The sequence below is a fragment of the Aspergillus fischeri genome, genomic scaffold (genome assembly GCF_000149645.3).
Source record: "Aspergillus fischeri NRRL 181 1099437636261 genomic scaffold, whole genome shotgun sequence".
Classification (NCBI taxonomy): Eukaryota; Fungi; Ascomycota; class Eurotiomycetes; order Eurotiales; family Aspergillaceae; genus Aspergillus; species Aspergillus fischeri.
Genome location: NW_001509765.1, coordinates 240,739 through 259,574, shown reverse-complemented (window position 1 = coordinate 259,574; position 18,836 = coordinate 240,739). Strand labels below are relative to the sequence as shown.

Genomic DNA, 18,836 nt, shown 5'->3' with positions numbered 1-18,836 from the left:
TGTCCGTCTATAAAGGGTACACTGTCGTCATATCAATCGGCTAATACATCATGTCTGTACAGAATTGGGAGATTCGAGCACGCCGTGCTAAAGACGTACTTCTGAACTCAGTTCCCAAGCAATGGATCCTTCCCGCACACAGACTGCCTCCGGCGCACCAGAAAAATGTCGAGGACTTTCCTCGAAAGAGCGGCGTCCTCAGTGATAAAGAAGTCTCTATTACCGAGATGTCTGCTACCGCGCTTGTAGCTGGTATGGGAGCGGGCCTACTGAGTGCCGAGGAAGTAGTCATTGCGTTTCTCAAACGAGCTGTCTTGGGTCACCAGTTGGTATGCTGCGCAACCAGAAGCGACGTTTGAATCTGGATCTGGATTTGCTAACACTGATAGCTCAACTTTGCTACAGAGTTCATGGTGGAGAGAGCCATTTCCAGGGCTAACGAGCTTGACGAGCACTTTAAGCGGACTGGAAAGCTTGTTGGGCCCTTGGTAGGTTGGCCTACCATGTCAGAAAGAGCAAACGGCCCTAACGGCGAGCCAACTGTAGCATGGCGTTCCCATCAGCGTCAAAGAGCATATCGAGATCAAAGGTCGAACCTGCAATGCAGGCTTTGTGGCATGGTACGATTCGAGTACAACAACCCAAGCCGCCAGCTGACAGCTCCCAGGGTCGATGACATTGCAAGCGAAGACGCATTGCTTGTCCAGTATCTTGAGAGAGCAGGCGCCGTTTTCCATGTGCGAACAAATCAGCCGCAGTCATTGATGGTAAGCAATCTCTGTCTACCTGCAAGGACCGCATACTCAACCCATCTTAGCATCTCTGCTGCGACAACAATCTCACCGGTCCCACAAGGAACCCCCACAACCGCACCCTCACACCCGGCGGCTCCTCAGGCGGCGAGGGCGCCTCAATGGGCTTCAAGTGTGCCGCTCTCGGTGTCGGCACCGACATTGGCGGATCCATCCGAGCCCCTGCCGGCTTCTGCGGTGCATATGGGTTCCGTCCCACCGCTCTCCGAATGCCTGCGACAGGAATCAAAGTCCCCGGCTCAGGACAGGAGTCCATCCACGGCACCGCCGGACCGCTGGCAAGCCAACGTGTCGAAGATCTAAATCTCTTCCAACGAGCCGTCATCGACCAGGAGCCATGGGAGACAGAAACATCCCTAGTCCCGTTACCCTGGAGGCGCGTAAAAGCCACCAAAAATATGACGGTTGGCATCATGTGGGATGATGGGTATTCCCTAAACTCTAACCACTATTCTCCCCTTAGACAACAGTACTAACCGCATGCACAGGTGCGTTCGCCCCCATCCCCCGGTCACCCGAGCCCTGCACCACGCCAAAGAAATGCTTCTCGCAGCCGGCCTAAAAGTCGTAGACTGGGAACCCTACCACCACGACCACGGCTGGGAGATTATCGTGCGTCCCTCCTCATTCTCCCCTCGTCCCTTGCCTCTACCAACTAACAAGCCAAGTCATCCCTCTACTTCCCTGACGCCGCCAACAGCCAACGCACCGTCCTCTCCCAAAGCGGCGAGCCCCTCCTCCCCCTAACAGAATGGGCCTTCGCCTACAGCCGCGCCTCCCCGCTCAGCATCCCCGAGAACTGGACCCTGAACTGCAAGCGCGACGCCTACCGCGACGCGTACCACGCCCTCATGAAATCCCGCGGCGTAGACTTCATCCTCTGCCCTGTCTACGTCGGCGCCGCGGCGGTGATGGGCGAAGCGCAGTACTGGAATTACACTGCAATCTGGAATATCCTCGACTACCCGGGTGTTGTTTTCCCGAGTGGCCTGGTTGTTGATCCGGAGTTGGATCCGGTGGATGGTGGGTATCGCCCACGGAGCGAGGTTGATGCGCGTGAGTGGGCCAAGTATCGTCCTGAGCGGTATGAGGGAGCGCCGATTGGGCTGCAGCTCGTAGGCAAGCGTTTCAAGGATGAGGAGACGCTTGCGGCGGCGGGCCTTATTTCGGATATCGTGCAGGGGAAAGTAGAAGATATCAAATGTAGGCTTTGAGATTTGCTTCCGCGGAATGCACTTAGTTAAGAGATCGCTACGCGAGACAGATTGAAGCATCCATACATCCTGTCATTATATCCATTCAATCATCAGATACGTACATACATGGAAATCAAGTGATGAGCTGGAAGACTCAACATATCAAGCGGTATCGCGGAGCAAACTCCAACATGGAAAAAAAAACATAGAAACCCATATCTCATAGCGTAGAGTGCTGCATCACCATTTGGAATACAGCCACCAGACGTCATTACTTCCTCCAGAACATAGCCTTTCCTGCCGTCCTCTTAATGGTCCAACCAGCCTCCGTCACCTTATCCTTGAAGCTAGTCCCACCACCATACTGCGCCGTCGATCTGCTCGTCACATAACTCGAAGTAGCAGCGTTGGAATTCGCAATATTGCCTGCATCAAACTTGGTCTTGCCCTCAACGATCTTCTGGACCACCAACAAGATCGCATATGTCGTGGACCCGACGGCACGGATCAGCGCCAACACAGCCACAGACCACAAAATGATGCCCAGATAGACATTTGTTCCAACCGAGTCGACGCCATAGATCTCGGAGACGGACATGGCGAGGATGACATTGGCAACCATCCAGATGGACACCATGTATGTACGCACGGCGCGGTAATAGTCTTCTTGCTGCTGGTTCTCGGACACCGGGGGTGGAGGGACTTCGAGACGGTCACGGAGGTTGCGCAGGGCGGCGTCGTAGCCACTGTCGATGTCAAGCTGCTCTGAGGGCATCTCCACCTCGACGGTCGTTCCGTTAATGATACGTGCTGCGCCCAGGTCGGTGTTGATGCTGTTGTCTCCCTTGGTACCCCAAGTCACATCGTGCGTGTTACAGAACGCATAGACCTGCAGAGTGCAAATGTAGCTTGGCAGCAGCGCAAAGTATTGCGCCGAAGAGGTGAACATATGCCATGGATCCAAATATAGGAATGAAGAATAGAAGTAGAGACCGACAGTGGAGAGCAGGGATACCACAATATTGATGAAGAGCGAATCACTGACAGCAAGGTCTTTCTTGCCCACGCCAGCCTTCGCCATCAGCTCTAGAACGACTAGATAGAGAGTGCAGAATGCGGTGTAGACCATGATTATACTATAGACAATGATGCCCGACAAGTAAAGCTTCTTTGCTCTTTGGGGATGTTAGTAACACGCTTTTCCATTGCTAAATAGTCGGGACACTCACCCCTGTGGTCGATTACCCATCGAAATGATGAATTGCAAGCACATGACCAAGATGCAGGCGTACCGCAGGACAATGAAGATGTATTTTCCCATGTTGTGTCCGAATGGGTCAATCCTATCGTCTGATAGAGATCCTGCAATGAAAAAGAAAGCCAGGTAGAAGTTCGCCTGCGGATGGTCAGCGCCTGTTCAGTAAGCGGAACTAAATTACATACCAATCCAAAGTAAGTAAAGAGCAGGTTCAAGAATTGATAGAACGCCTCGATCTGGAGAAGGATCTTCCGTGGAACAGAGTGGTCGGTCTTCCAAAGTTGTTTGACATTGACGAGGGAATATACCGCAGCAAAGAAAGCACCGTTCAGCCAACGTCTTCGCTGGGAGATAAACTCCGGTATGGTGTCTGATGAGGCCATGGGTTAGCTTCAAATTGACCTTACAATTCAAATGCAGCACTCACCTGGAACGTCAGTTTCACCGACAGCGCTTTTGACAAATTTCAGAACCCATCTCTCTTCCCTCTTGGCTACCAATTCCCAGCACAGGATACGATCTTCTGCCAGGTACATATTCGCCGTGAAGACATCAGCATCCTTGCCGTGCAGTGTTTCGCCCTTGAAATACTGATTAAGCGGTCCGTTGCCGTCGGCATCGTTTTGCAGAGCAAAGAAGCGATACGCACTGAGAGCACCGGGAAGCACAGTGATATATCCAAAAACCGATTCCAAGGGTTTGTCCAAAATGTTGGACATTTTATACTCAAAGTTTTGACTTGCGACAAGCGGATTCAACAAGCCCATCATGTTCTTGCCTTTACCTGCCTTGATCTCACCAGCTGCTCCGGCAACATTCGAGTCTTGGTCAAACGCCTTCCACAGATGGTATAACGCAGTGGGCTCGGGTTTGGTTCCAACGTCCAGAAGGATGCAAATGTTTGGTTGTAGAGCGCGCCCAAACGCATTGAAGAACCAGCGGTGTGAATTCAACTTTTTCTGGTTGTGCTCTTTGAGGCAGAAGATCACTTGACAGGGCATGATGCCCTTCTCTGCTCCCTTGAACTTCAGATCTGAGTCGAGAGATACCTGAGTCGTGTATTCGTACACATGGGCCGTGACCTGCTTCTGGTTGACAATATTCTTGGCGATACCTTCTTGGTAGACTCCCATTGCTGCCAGTGCGTTGAGAGTCCTAGGATGCACCTTCTTGCGACCGTCTGCAATAACACAAACCACAATCTTCTTCCATCCGTCTTTACCCCATGTTCTCGATTTGGATCTTGAGCAGAAGTGGCTGATGTTTCGCATAATACCATGCATGGTGCGGGTGAAGTGAGTTTCATCCTCATTGTACATAGTCACACAAATGAATAACTCGGTCTCGCGCATGGTACTTCCAATCTGTTGGCGTAGTTTATAGCCTCTCTGAGTGAAGTCATCTGGATCGCAAGTAACGGCTGTATAGCGCATGTGCGTGAACTCGCGGTCATCCCGACGAGGTAAGAAACTGTGCAAAATCGTGGGAATTTTACATTCCAGGATCAGTTCACCGTTGATCAGCTGGACTTCCTTCTTAGACATTTGGGCCTCTCGAACTCCTCGACGACTTTGCTTTTCTGGAGCCGGACCATAGTGCATGTTGGGGTCAACGTCGGCGGCATCGTCTTCATTGAGGTTGATCTTCGCCATCTCGTCCTTTTCATCTGTGATCATGGTCGATTCGCTCATGAACGATCGGATGCTTCCACGGTGCTCGTGTCGGTTGATCGTCCTTCCTCCTCCTCCGAACGGATCTTCAGGATCGTTGCCATCTCCGATATCGATGCTTGTGTCTTGCCCCGTTGCTGCTCCAGGGCCAGCAAACAATGGAGCAGGTGGCAAGGGGCGTCTAGGGCTCCCGCCGTATCTGGAGCTGGGTGTACCTGGCCTTGGACTGCCGTTTAGATCTGCGCGTTCGTACTGCGAGCCGGCGACAGACGGTGGAGCGGGCGGCCTTGTCCAGTCCGCCGCGCGCGCTGGAGACCAGGGTCTGAGGGGAGAAGCAGGACGTGATGAATACTGCGGCACGTCGACCGCGGAAACGGCTGGTGGAGGGATCGATGGGACATTTCCTAGACTCGAAGCAGGCCGTGATGGAGATTCTTCAGCATTATAGCCGTAGAATCTATTGTATCCTCCGTTGGCATTTCCGCTATATGGCACATATTGCACGTTAGCTCTAGGCCTTCTCGGTGAAATTATTTTGGGAAGGGTCGGGTCAATCATATCGATGGCGCTCAAGTTTGAGCCGCTCGAGGTAGACTGCTTGTATCAAACATGTGCAGTCATTGAGCGTACACGACTTGTAGCACGTAAGGGTAGCAAATGAGGAAAAGAAGGGCAGAGAACAATAGAACATGCAGTCTCTTCCTCAAAAGATAGAAGGCAAAATCCCAGTTTCAGTCAAACAAAAGCGCTCTGCACTCTAGTCCAAACAAGGGATACAAAGCAGGAAACAACCTGACGAAGGGCAACAGGCAGATACCGGTATTGTCTTCGGCATGCGGGGAGGTCGTCATGACACATTCCGGGGAGACAAGATCTGTAGCAGAAGAAAATCCTGGATATTACTTACGATCCATTGTCAGAGTACTCAATCCCATACTGATGACCTGCACCCCTTTCCACATCGACACTTAGATCGTCATCCACATCGGTGCTATTGGGTAACAGGCGCATGGTGACCCCCTGATGACGGGGTGAAGAATCGTGATCTGAGAGGAAGGATGCTGTCTCTCCATAGTTGCCATATGCCGGTGGCTCTTCCTCGTAGTTTGGCGCGGGTGGATACATTCGCGATGAGTTGGAGCTCATGGTAGATGGGATGGGATGACTGCTGGTTTACGCCTTCATGACACTTTGCGATGAGACCGACACTCGTAGCTTTCTTTGCTATAGGAAGCGAGAAACCGAGACGATCTCAGCCTCAGAATAGTAACACAGGGTAAGTTCGTCGATGGGATCGACACGTCGGTGTCCTGGTAAGATGGTGAAGAAATCGTCAGTTTACTCGATCGACGGGATGGATGATAGGATTTATGCACTGGAATGTAACTCACTGCGAAAAGAGATAATGAGGTCGGCTATACCCCGTCGTAAACAATGCGGTTTCGGTAGCTATAGAATGTAATCAAGTGGAAAAGCTAGTAGCAAACAAAAGACCAATTGTTCGAGGGATAGACTAGTGTGCTTGAGAAACTGATGTCTTCCAATACCATAGACAAATGTCACTAAGAGTAAGAACAAAACATGGATTCCAAGCGAGAGCACAGGCACATTGACTCTTTTTCTCTCAGACCTAAGCGCTAAGGACGGTATCACATTGACAGTCCCAAGGAATTGCGAGAGTGTGGAGAGCATCTCTGTTGCGTATGGATTGTCTCCAGGGCAACCGGGCGGGCTGGAGCTGACAACCGGCGGGGCGACGCAAATCCCGTTCCTTGTGCCTTGCATGTTCCCAGACATCGATTAGGAGGGAGGCGATGATTAAATTCATTTGTTTTACCTTGAGGACATCAAGGAAAGAGTGCTTGATTCTCATAACCTATTTCTAATGATCACATCCTTCGGAAAGGTGGGATGATGCCCGAGCTACTGACCTGATGTTTATAGTTCGTAGCTAGGTGGTGACGCACCCGCAACCACTATTGATAACCCACTTTCGCGGGGCAAGAGATCGGTCAACTCAGCATAAATTAAGGCTAAACTAGATGAGCCGAAGGATCGAGAGATACTGTAGACTAGACGTAAGATAAAAACTTCGACATCCGTGGACGCATTTGTCAAAGTGCCCCACCAGTACTTAAGGTATGCAATCTCGTAGGACAACGCAGCAGACATATAATTCAAGCAGATGTTCAATAAGCACTAGGCAGTCAGCTGGGTTATTGTCGGACTTTTGACTAAGGGGTAATAGACTGGAAGGAAGAGGAACAAATTTAGAGGGGAGAGAAGATGAAACACTCGTGGGACATCGTGCATATCAACAATTAGCAGGCAGGGCTGACGTGAAATTTCCTGCAAAATAACAATCCACTTTGTCAAATCCGATAACTCAGTATTGGATTCAATTGTACAAATGGAGTCCTGTAGAGGCTAGGCAGCGACAGCCCTTCTCCTTTAAGGATTGGCGGCACTGTTGAGCAGAGGCTCTCTCTCGCGGTCAGTAGGCTCGGGCTCCGTGATTCTACGGAATAGCGAGTCGCGACCGGAGTACTTGGTGCTAGAGAGGTAAATCGACTCGACGAGGAAGACAGCGAAGATGACAAAGGCAAAGATCCATTGTAGCGCAATGACCTTGATTGCCAGTTGCTTGACGGCCAAAGCTGCAAAGAGTCAGCTTTCTGTGTCTCTCCCATACAAGGTAGGCTAGACTTACCAAGAGTCAAGAAAGTCAGACAGTAGCCCAAGAGGTCATCCTGGGTTGCCATGATGTGGGTCGAGCCGAAGGCGAAAATCAACCAGATGAAGATATTGGCGGCAATACGCGCAGGGAAACTATTGCTGCCAACTGCGACGGCTCCATTCCAGAAAAGTGCCATCAGCGTCCAGGCGTAGGGGCCTGCAATTGCCGATAGATGTACGAACGTCGGCAGGGCCCGGTGACGCCAGTAGGCAGCATGCTGGTTGAGGTAGTTTGCCGCCAGCATGATTTCTGAGGCCCAGAAGTGGCCGCGAGTCCACAAAAGGATCCAGGCGAGGGTAAAGAGGTTGTTCAAGATGAAGTGAGATCCGACGTTGGCAGCTGCGTTGGCGATGGCGCCATCATTTGAGAACAGATGGTAAACATAGCTGAGCTGCGTGAGGAGCAGAAGAACCCTTGACAGTGGAGTGTAGTTAGCATGTAGAGTATGACAATGTTGCCTGCTCCAGGTAAGCATACCAGTAAATCTCAGTAATCGTGGTGTTCAAACTGAAGGGAGTGATGTGAACGTGTCCCTGTTTGAAGATTTTACGACCATGCTTGACATCATCTGGAGAGTGCAAAGTGTAGTAGACACCAAATATGACGACGAGCAGCCATGTTAGAGGAACAAGGACACGATACGTCGACAGCGCATAACGGCCGTGGGATTCGCGCCTGGCGAACGGATTGTCTACACCATTAGTATATGAACGAGCTGACAATATTGACCTGACCGTGTGATGATATGAATGATGATGATGGACGATGACGAGGGTGACACTTACAAATAGCCATAGTGCCTGCTTCAGGTGAGAGAGGACCGACTATACATGCACAAGATTACTTCTTATTCGAAGTTGAATTCAGGAGAGAAGTGCAAGAGGGCGAAGATACTTATAATTACGATTCAGCCTACGAGAGCGAAGCGCAGGGAGACGAGTACCCCCGCATCATGAGGTCTCCTGACAGTCTTGAGTGGCCAACGAGATGCTTCCGGGACAGCCAACAAGGTTGATCCTCCCTCGCCATGGACTTTCTTGATTCTAATGACGACGACCAAATGTGCTTAAACAACCTGGGTTTGATTTACTAGAGTTTACCAGAGAGACATGTTTTGACGATACTAAATTATTCTTCTTTTCAATCTCGAGTTCCTTTATTATCTTTTTTCCCACAAGAAAATATCGATGAAAAGATGGTGATGAGTGACGACGGAAGCTGAAACTGATGACATCACTCATACTCCACGGCGCAGGGCCACTTTTCTTGCAGTTAACTACTGGAGAGGTAAGGTAACTACTGCCAGATTATTGACATAATACCCAGACGTCCGTTTTCAGTCTTTAAACCTTTTTGTGCTAGTAATAATAACCCTTACATATTCCAAGTTCTCTAGGAAAAGTCATAAAGTCTTTCTACTCCTAGCGATCTAATCCCTGGTAGACCTTCTGTCACTTCTGTTGATCAGGCCCCACAGACGGTCGATCAGAGCACGGGCGCTGTACGGGGCATATCATACGATGCCTAGATAGAGTGTAGGGCAGCGCGTGGCACATTTCGCTTACCCTTGAACAGTAGTAATTGAGTCGCTACAATCTACTGCAAAGCTATCTGAATATAGTTCAGTACACCACGATCAACGCTGTCTCTGAGGATAGTCTGAAGAATAATGCTGCATTGGACAAATTTTAAACAGTGCGTCGTCATATCTATCTGATGCAGACCTGTGGCCGCAATGACCCTCTAGCGCTGAATAATGGTGATATTGATAATCTTGTTAACCGCTGTGAGCCTGCACAGCGAGAGCAGAATCTCGTTATGACGATAACCCAAACCAAAACGTAGTCAACTAAAGTGCAAAACATTTTGTCCCGAATGGCTCGATCACTTGGTCTGTTCCTGCATGACCTCCTTTACGGCTTCAACGATCCGCCCATGAATGGAGGGAGGAGCCACGATCATCCCGTAGCATTCAGCTAGGGTTCGGCCCAAGCTGCAGTCGACAGGATTTCCTGCAAGATCGGTGACCTTAACGCCGACTTCCTCGGCAATCAACATGCCGCCTGCATGATCCCAGATCTTAGACCGATAAGATGCCTTACGGGGGATCTTGATCAAAGCGTTGCAGCCTCCTACCGCGATGGCTATGTAGCGCAACTGTGCAGCCCAGAGATCAGTGCTGTACGGCCACGGAGCACCCAGTTTCGATGCCACTCGAGCATGCAAAGAGGTATTAGATGATGTGGCGGACCCACAGTCCACGAAATCGAGGTCCTTCGGGTCTGTAATCTGTGGCTTCTGAGCGATACTCTCAGCAGCGAGCAGACCTCCGCGTCCCATCTTCCGTATCCAGGCACCTTGACCAGCAACTGCAAAGACTTGAGACCCGTAGCCATCTCGATCCACAACATCCTCTCGAAGACGGCCCGTAGCAAGATTGAGATTCGGGCAACCCAACACGCCAACCTTCTGGCATCCATTCTCCACCAGTGCCAGGCACACCGCATACTGCTGGCCCTGCATGAAAGTCGCAGTGCCATCGACAGGATCCAGAACCCAGGCACGACTCTCCAGGCTACATTTGCCACGAGCTCCAAGATCAATCAAGTCAAGCATTTCCTCCTTGGATTTGGGAGCGTAGAGAAGGGCTTCACTGTCCTTGTCATCGAGATGAATGGTAGAGGCGAGCTCCCACGTGCGCTCAAGAAGTTCTGGATCTGCACGGAGAGCCTTTGAGTCCTCCTCACCCACAAATTCATCTTCAGGAAAGACTTTGTGGATAGCGCCAATGATAAGTGCTTGAGCAGCAAAGTCGGCGATGGTCACAGGCGTGGAATCACTCTTGTCGAGAGATCCTTTGTCGACAGCCTCGAGCAATCTCTTCGTCAATAGTGCAGCCCGTTGCACCGTGAGGCATGCAAGTTGTAGTTCTTTGGAATAAGGACAACTGGGATCCATTATGCAGAATTCAGACAAGCCGAGCTTGTCGTTCGGTTCGAAATTCTACCTGAAGCAAATCTGCAAGTCGCCGATGATGATGACAGAAATGATATCAATGTAGAGAGAGAAAACGAAGATAAATATGGTCCTCTTCCACAATTGAGCTTCCAAGGGGGAAACATGGAGTTTCAAAGTGAAAGTTGTCCTTGTTTCTCCTATGTGATTCGATTTGACTTTGCTCTAAATCAGGAAGGTGATCAAGGATGAAAAGACCTAGACCAACAGGAAGGAGCGAAGCAGGACAGTCAATTGGGGTCTCAAGAGCTTCACTTGTCTCTGGCAATTGAGACAGAATCACACCAGAGATTTCTCAGAAAGGAGCACTAGGAGCTGTAGACAATTGCTTGGCAATTGTAGTGGACGTGATCTTGATACTAAGCGGGTGGCTCGATGACCTCATAAACGAATTAAATATTCATTCGATGCTCAGTGGGCGATTGGACTGTTCCATAGCAGTGGGACGGACAGTCAATCGAAAATGACGTTCTATCCTGAAAATTCACGGCAGGAGAAAACAACAGAAACTTGTGACTGGACCTTTTTGACTCACCGCTGTCTTCTAAGTCAATCATAGTTGGCGATCAAGGTCCCATCAAAGATATCCGCAATTGTCACGTGACATTTAGCTTCTACAGTTCTATTCGCATTCTGGTAATTCGTGAAAGATAGGAAACAAGTTGACGCATTGTCATCGTGTGTATAGATATGCCATGAGGCTTATATAACGGTATAATAAGTCTGTGAGTGACCAGCCTACAGGAAGTACCTCATGAATGGCAAGTTGTCCCAATCAAACCATGACCCAAACCATCGAACGCCTTGTGACCCAAGTAAAACAAGCATTCTCGAATCATTCCTTCCATCTGGAATAAAGTATGAGAGGAATTAGAACGGCGCAAATGCCAATTCGAAAGCGAAGCCAAGAGTCAACTTGGCATGCTCCAACATATGATCGAAGCTCAGATACTTGATCTGGTCGTCGGTAGTATGTATCTTCTTATTGGTATTTTCCATCTCTGCTTCTGTCGCCATAGCTGCGGGATAACCATATTTACTGGCCGAGGTGTGGTCGGAGCAGGCATATCCGCACTTCGTCTCCAGGTAACCCACAGAACAGTACTAATACAGCTCGTCAGTTTCATTTGTCGACTAAACAGCTTTCCGTGCGGGACAACTGAGGCTTACCGCTGTAACAACGTCCCTGAGAAACTGTGTGAGGCCCTGGTCGACATAATCGACCATAATTCCTATGGCTTCCTCGACACCCGCGTTCAGAGCTCCCTGGATGTAGCCAGTCATGTCTTGCTGGAGCATGGCCTTGATTTCCCGCCTATCCCGCTTGTAACTGGAGAAGATTGCCTGGGAGCCCAGCATTCCGCCTTCTTCTGCAGAGTACCAGTGGAACTCGACAGTATTGGATGCATTACCGTTGGCAATGGCGTCTGACTGCAGCAGACCGCGCAACGCTTCGAGAATGGTGACAGTTCCACTTCCATCGTCATCAGCACCGGGAGCAGCCAGGATTGAGGGGAGAAACAAATTGATGCTGTCCTGATGGGCGCCCAGCACCACAGTCTTGTTCGTTCGGCCGGGAATTCGGGCAATAATGCTGAACTGACCCCATGGATGAGAGAATCGCTCAACAGTTGCACCATACTCAGCGGCTCCCGACTCGGAGACAACTCTCTGGACTTGGTCGTACAGCCATGTTGCTGATTGAATTCCCGTCTGAGATTTGTAATAGCGAGTATGAAATGATGTGAATCGTTCCAGGTTGGCCTTCATGTTTTCTTTCGATAGATTCTTGCTAAGCGCAGCCACTTCTTCTGCATACTGCATCTTCGGCGGATATTTGACATAGCTGGCGCTGTGGAGAGTCGGGTAAAACCCGGTGTTGTGCTCTTCTGTGATATCGATAAAATTCACGCCATCCTTGGTGCAATCGTGCAGTTAGTCACCCGTGGAGTTGGAGATTCAAGGTTTGGGGAAGTATGGTACCAATTTCAATGCCCATTTCTCCTCTTCAGTCACCCATCGTGTTCGATAAGGGGCCAGTTCGATCAAGTACTTCTCCTGGTCATGATGGATGCGAGGGTTGTTTAAGAATGCTTCTTGAGTAAGCACTGCAGCTACAGCCCCTGTGAAAGCTGTTGCGCTCAGCGCAATAGCTGCGAGGACTTTCATAGTAAATCAATGGGTTTATCGCCTGCAGTTCATAAAACAAGACGGATAACAATATAGAAGATATAACTGATGTTGGTGGCCCTCGAAGTCGAACGGTGTAAACACAGCTTTTGGTGAGGCAGGAGAAAGAAGGATGTTTGAATGATGTGTGCTGAGGACCTTTCCAAGTCAAAGGGACTGCAGTGCAAGGTCCAGCGCCTTTGTCTCAAAATAGACGGAGAATACGTGATGATTGGGTGGATAATAATGGACTGGTTATCGCGAGCAACTGGCCAAGTCCAGCCAGAGGTGAGCGCTGGCGGCTGGCTTAAATAATAAACGATAGAGCAGTTTCAGGGCCGAGGTTGGTAGCTTAGCCGCTGCAGTGGACTAAATTAAATTTAATATCTCCAGAACTCTGGTTAAGTCGACCTAGGTGGTTAGTTATTATTGTAAGATTATTTTAACCTAAATCAACACCTCCTCAGTCTTAAGAGGTAGCAAACTGCCTTAGTAAAATAGGGTAGCAACGGCCAACAAGCAAGTCCGGTTCCGTGAGGGGATGGTTTGACCTCTCCGTCAGTCCTGTGGCTTGTATAATGTCTGTCCCTTGATCCAAGGGCTCTTTTGCCCTCTGTCTATTTGTGGGTCTTGACTGATATTGACATCTGAGGTGATCACTCATTGTGCTCGTGTCAAATCACCATAGACTCATTATCTACCAGGGAGTATATTGCTTCAAGTCTTCAATCATGCAGCGTTCGTGACTCACTGGAGAATGCGACCGTGTCAGTCATGATCTCCACTCCGCTCGCAGATCAACATGCCTCAGGCGACAAGGCTGACAAACTTCCCCGCATGGATATGAGCCTGGCCCGCTTTGACGAGAGGATGAGGGTCGACTTTGGGACATGTTACTCATAACTCAATTGTCCAGGTGGCTCGACCACTAAATTACCTACGATACAGTCAGTAAGATAGCGATAGTAGACATACTGAAAGAGCAAGAGAAACCTCTAAGCCTTCGACCATAGCATCGTGTGAAACCGGGATATTTAGCTATGCTCAGAATATATTACGATATGAAATTCAACTCGGGCCGCCACAGCTTATCTTTAAACCGAAACATGACCATTACTCGCCATGGTTCCGAATCAGACTGGCATGACTCGATTCGTATTCGAATTAACATGATCGACGAGATGATGATGTAGAGAGGTACCTGCAGCCAGCATCACAGATCGCAGATGCTGGAAGCGGTAATCAGGGCTAGGGCATGTATAGCCAAGCACCAATCACGGGTGTTTCTGTAACCCGTGCCCCATTGTGAGTCAACCCGAGGCCTTTTTCAATGGCGAGAAAAGTTTTGTACCACTCCTCTTTCGGTAACGACCCGCGATTTTCGGCTTCGGACGCGACAACTGGTTATCTGCCTTCACGTTCCTTATCGCTCTTCATCCCCATCCCCCGCTCCTTTCGTGTTTCCTCATTCCTACTCGACTCTCGTCCTCTCTCCTCAGTTGATCCAGAGGTCATTCATTGAGCAGACTCGAAGCGTTCTATACATTCTGTCCCTGACCGGTGTCTTGCCACTCTCAATAGGCTCCATCCATCCGAACCCATCGATAGCCCGCTCGCGTCTTCCAGCATGGCCATCCATCCAACACTGCCATCCCAGGCCAACTCACAAGGACGCCTGACACCGCAGCAGACTCGAGCAATCTCAGCTTGGTCGGAGCAGGCGGCTACATCCCTGCGGAATTTGACTCTCTCAGAGTCGGTATCGGCGAGCGACAGAAATGTCGAGTTCATTTCGACGCGTGATTCCCCTCTGCGCGGCTCCTCGGTTCCTCTATCTATTCCTCTGGACGACCCGGTCCCTGTGATGCATACGGGAGCCGTACCCAGAGTCAAGCTTGTGACTCGTGAGTCCGAGACGCAACCGGTTGCCTCGGTTTCATTCAGACGTCGAGAACCTATCCGTCGCGATAGTCTGAAGAGACGGGAAGCGCTCCTCAAAGGAAAGGACGGAAGTCGGCGCAGACAACGTTGGGAGAACGGTATGTCTTGGCTTATGACGTGGATGCCATGATATTCGAGGCATCCCTTTCCCCCAAAGAGTGCGACGCGTCGCCCCTCATTTTGCGTCATTGCTGATTGAATTTTCTCTCAAAGATCGTCTCTTGCATAACCCTTGGGTTGAACCTCCTGCGCCCAGTGACTGGGCGGTACAGCCGACATACCCGCGACATGATCCCATGCCTTACTATCTGGCACCTCTCTGGGACGTGAAATATGCTCAACTCGATCGGACGTCTTCTAAGCAGACTCCTAAAGGTACGAGGCATGAGAAGCATCGCGTTCCCAAGGAACTTCGCATGAGATTGAAGCATGCACGTGCTGCTCGCGGGATGCTCCAGGATTTGGAAGAGGATATTAGACAGTTTATCCAGACATGGAGCGAGAAGCAGCTGATGCTGCGAAAAGAAGGCTTGGAAGATGCACCATCATCGTCCGAGGACGAATCTGAGGATGAAGTTGTCTTTGTGGGGCGCAATGGACAGATGCATGACTCGCCTGAGCACAAGACAAGGTTGCGAGAACTGCGCGCGAATTTAAGCCAACATAATGAGCGAGATGGTGAGAAGATGGTGTTCGAGAGCCTGGTTGATGACCGGGCCGCTGGCTTTGGGTAAGTTTCGAATGCCATCTTCCGCTGGGTCTATACTTATCTTCGTCAGTCGCTGGCTCGTTCATTCCATTGCGAGTTACTACGGCCTGCATACATGGTCTATCACGGTGGGGAAACCTGCCCGCCGTGAGGCCTATGTTGGGTTTCATATGCCGGCGCCAGGTAGTCGACCTGGGCTCACGACTCAGGTGTCTGTCCCATCAAATTCCCAACAAGGGGTTATGATGAAGCCTGGTGATGACCTTCCGAAGCCACTCTGGGCTCAGATCTGAGCGTAGGTGAATTTTATTTCATGTCTATCGTTATATGGTTTAGATGGGTTAGATTAGAGGCTTGGTGAAACGCTGCCTTTGACACTCATATACAAACTTCGGTGAGTCCGATGTAAGATAGAACGTCTGTGTAAGACACACGGTTCCCCGGATTGGTCAGCTGTGCACGATACCATGTTACACATTCACGATGTTATCAGTCATAGAGTCAGTAAACTGATTGAATATAGCCTGGCCCTTATCGTGTCGCAGGAACCAGACGGGAATAATTTCCTCGACTGCTCTCTAGGCCGTCTGGATCATACGTATATTGCGATAATATTGCGATACTTTGTCGCCTACCACACGCTCACCACAATCCTGTTTCCCTTGACAAAGAAGCAAGCAGAATATTCCATGACTTAATGAACATGCATGGCTGCAATGTCCGCCTGCTTACCGGAATCATGCTCGACGCAAGCATCGTCATCTGTCTGCCCCTTCAGCTTGACCGTCTTTTCGAATACTCAAAGTCCGTGCGACGTATTGCTGCTGTCATTTTAACTGTCTTAGACTTGGAGATTTCTGCAGAAGCTCCGCCGTGCAAGGCATCCCTTTCTTATCATTCGAAGATCCCATTTAATTTCTTTGCACTTACAGACTTTGGGCTAGAAAATGCACAGTCGCAGACCTCTCCTGTCTGCACTGACTAGGCAGCATTCAACGAAGCTCACAGGGCCAGATAGTTCCTGTAACTGCGGAGAGCGAGCAACTGGTAGATCAACACTAGAATCATGGACACCCCCTTGCTGTACGATCTCTGATGCAGTCTCATGCCTGACTGACGTACTATTCAGCGTACAAACAAGTTATGGACTGCAATTTGTAAGTAGACAGATCAACATGGTGATACCTTCAGCAACACTCGTGCAGACATTACCGACATCCATGGCACAAACCACTCGAGCAATCCTAATTGATGATGGCATATCTACATGACTCCGCATGACTCAACAACTCTATTTGCGTCGATCAGATCGACGGGACTGCTCCTTGCTCCAAGCCCACGGTATGTTTGATGACCTGATGAATGCCTAGAGAGGTACTAGTGTGGGGGATTTGCGTTTTCTCTCTTGCTTCCTTTTCTCTTCTGTTTCATCATGGATGGCATCATTGGCATGGTATGTGGTCATGGTGCGGTTTTTTTGTGTTTTGTGGGTCATTGAATGCCGCGAGGCCGGCTGTCGGTGTGTCGAGCAGTTTACAGAGTGGATCTGGGATGTACTTATCCTTTTCCAGGGATTATGAATATCTAGCGCTCTTGAGGGATTATCCCATCGAATTGAATTGAGTCGGCATGGAATGAGTCCTGTGTAACGATTGTATACCTTCCACCAGGAAGGCTTTACCAGAAACAGAAAACAGTTGCAAGGTTTCGTGGATCTGGGCTCCAATTTGACCCGTCGTTAATTTACGGAGTACTCAGTTTGAAGTCTAGCTGGCGAACGAGATGGCACGATATGATGTAAATAGATACGATGTATGTACTTTGGATGTTGACCAAATTCCTACTGTAGTTCGGCGCACCAGCACTCTGTACCGTGGCATAAGCCACAAAGACTGCCAGGTGGCAGTGGGATGGTGATGGGCCGATCTAAGGATGCATAGGTGCCTTGGGAAATATCAGTGCATCTTACGCATACAGTCAATGGACCATTATTGGCACAACTTCTTGTATCTTAGTATGGTTTATCATCGTGATGATCCCTCCCATGGAGTAATTCTTGGCTGCTAGCCAATTGATATTGTCCCTGAAAGGACCCAAGGCAAGATCCATCAGATAGTGGTTTTGCAGACTCCGTCAATAGTGGAGATCAGCGCCCACACTCCGTAGTTTGCTCCGCCAAACGAGTGCTCCGTGCTCGGGGCTATGGGATGATACACAAGTTACAAGTAACACACTGCATGAGTTTAGGCTGACTCGCAAGCCACACCTTCTACGAGGAGAAATACCGGTATCGGAGTTATGAGCGATCAGCCGTAGACTCTAGGAGTTTCCAAGATCACGATCCAATGAACGCTTCCAGTTGACATTTCTTTTTGGGGCATTAGAAGACTTGGTCCGTGTTCTGAAGAACGAGAGCGTTGACCGTCGTACGGAGTACTCTCATACTGTCTAATTTCGGTCCGATCCGAAGGCCCCCAGTCAGTTCCATGGTAAAGAAGAGCCTTAGTGTCCTGGCGCCATGATCGTTAGACGGCACTGCTAATTAGAAATCTGTCGATGAAGATGAAAAGAGGTTGAAGAGAAGTGACGAATGTAGAGATTTTCACTGAGCATGTGACATGTCGCTCAACCACAGTGGTAAAGATTCTCTCCCAATCAAACAAACCTTACCACGTTGTACTAGGATTCGAATCAGGCAACTCTCCGAGGCGTGGGATGTAAAATCGGTTTCCGAGTTGGCCCGCTTCCATCCTCCTGGTTCACGCGCTGCTTGGCTGGTCGGAGAATATTGTATTTGCATTGATTTGCAAGGAATTAGGGCACTTGACAACGGCCTTTATCGGCTTAATCTTCGGTTATCATCTTCCTATTGGGAGAGGGTCCAGCATCTGCTGGTCAGCTTGAGCGCTCACACCTCTTTTATGGTCGCTTCCAGAACGAAATGGTTGCAGTGACTGAAAGTAAGGCGCGAATAAAAGTTGAGAGGATGTTTCGAGGCCTCATTCCTCGGATGTAGAGGTCTTATTCCTTGTCAGGCTGCTTCTAGCGATGATGTCGTTAATTTCTTGGGCTGATGATGCTTTTATTAGGTACTCACAGTAAGAGGTAGCTGTAGAATAGCCCCATCGCAATAACCTTCGGCTTCATCGACGTAAAAAAAAACCTAAATAGACCCTAAGGAGGATAGATCGAGGCTGTACTTGAAGTATCAGATGGCTGAGCCTCGAGCATCACATTAACAGATTAGATTTAGGCCCCCATACTGTCGTGGGGTTGATGAACGAATGAAATATTCCAATTCTGTCTTTTCTCTTCCGAAGTAATCACCC

At 49.6% G+C, this 18,836-nt stretch overlaps 6 protein-coding genes across 6 annotated transcripts; 2 read left to right on the top strand and 4 right to left on the bottom strand.

The window, feature by feature from the left end:
- Nucleotides 1-50: 50 nt before the first annotated feature.
- NFIA_029220 (putative glutamyl-tRNA(Gln) amidotransferase subunit A) lies at nt 51-2,026 on the top strand (the record flags this gene model as incomplete). Its single annotated transcript, XM_001262386.1, has 7 exons — nt 51-329; nt 390-488; nt 547-620; nt 668-767; nt 818-1,239; nt 1,301-1,424; nt 1,481-2,026. 7 exons carry the CDS (start codon nt 51-53, stop codon nt 2,024-2,026), a joined length of 1,644 nt encoding a protein of 547 aa, XP_001262387.1.
- Nucleotides 2,027-2,279: 253 nt separating this feature from the next.
- chsB (chitin synthase class II) lies at nt 2,280-6,082 on the bottom strand (the record flags this gene model as incomplete). The annotated part of the gene is made up of 5 exons (XM_001262385.1): nt 2,280-3,183; nt 3,238-3,404; nt 3,452-3,636; nt 3,694-5,453; nt 5,844-6,082. 5 exons carry the CDS (start codon nt 6,080-6,082, stop codon nt 2,280-2,282), a joined length of 3,255 nt encoding a protein of 1,084 aa, XP_001262386.1.
- Nucleotides 6,083-7,387: 1,305 nt separating this feature from the next.
- On the bottom strand, nt 7,388-8,468 carry NFIA_029200 (DUF1774 domain-containing protein; the record flags this gene model as incomplete). The annotated part of the gene is made up of 4 exons (XM_001262384.1): nt 7,388-7,593; nt 7,647-8,086; nt 8,151-8,364; nt 8,459-8,468. The coding sequence occupies 4 exons, from the start codon at nt 8,466-8,468 to the stop codon at nt 7,388-7,390; spliced, it is 870 nt and encodes a 289-aa protein (XP_001262385.1).
- Nucleotides 8,469-9,557: 1,089 nt separating this feature from the next.
- NFIA_029190 (inositol monophosphatase family protein) lies at nt 9,558-10,631 on the bottom strand (the record flags this gene model as incomplete). Its single annotated transcript, XM_001262383.1, has 1 exon — nt 9,558-10,631. The coding sequence occupies one exon, from the start codon at nt 10,629-10,631 to the stop codon at nt 9,558-9,560; it is 1,074 nt and encodes a 357-aa protein (XP_001262384.1).
- Nucleotides 10,632-11,558: 927 nt separating this feature from the next.
- Nucleotides 11,559-12,857, bottom strand: lap1 (putative aminopeptidase; the record flags this gene model as incomplete). Its single annotated transcript, XM_001262382.1, has 3 exons — nt 11,559-11,792; nt 11,859-12,605; nt 12,672-12,857. 3 exons carry the CDS (start codon nt 12,855-12,857, stop codon nt 11,559-11,561), a joined length of 1,167 nt encoding a protein of 388 aa, XP_001262383.1.
- Nucleotides 12,858-14,484: 1,627 nt separating this feature from the next.
- NFIA_029170 (uncharacterized protein) lies at nt 14,485-15,800 on the top strand (the record flags this gene model as incomplete). Its single annotated transcript, XM_001262381.1, has 3 exons — nt 14,485-14,896; nt 15,012-15,528; nt 15,578-15,800. The coding sequence occupies 3 exons, from the start codon at nt 14,485-14,487 to the stop codon at nt 15,798-15,800; spliced, it is 1,152 nt and encodes a 383-aa protein (XP_001262382.1).
- Nucleotides 15,801-18,836: the final 3,036 nt, after the last annotated feature.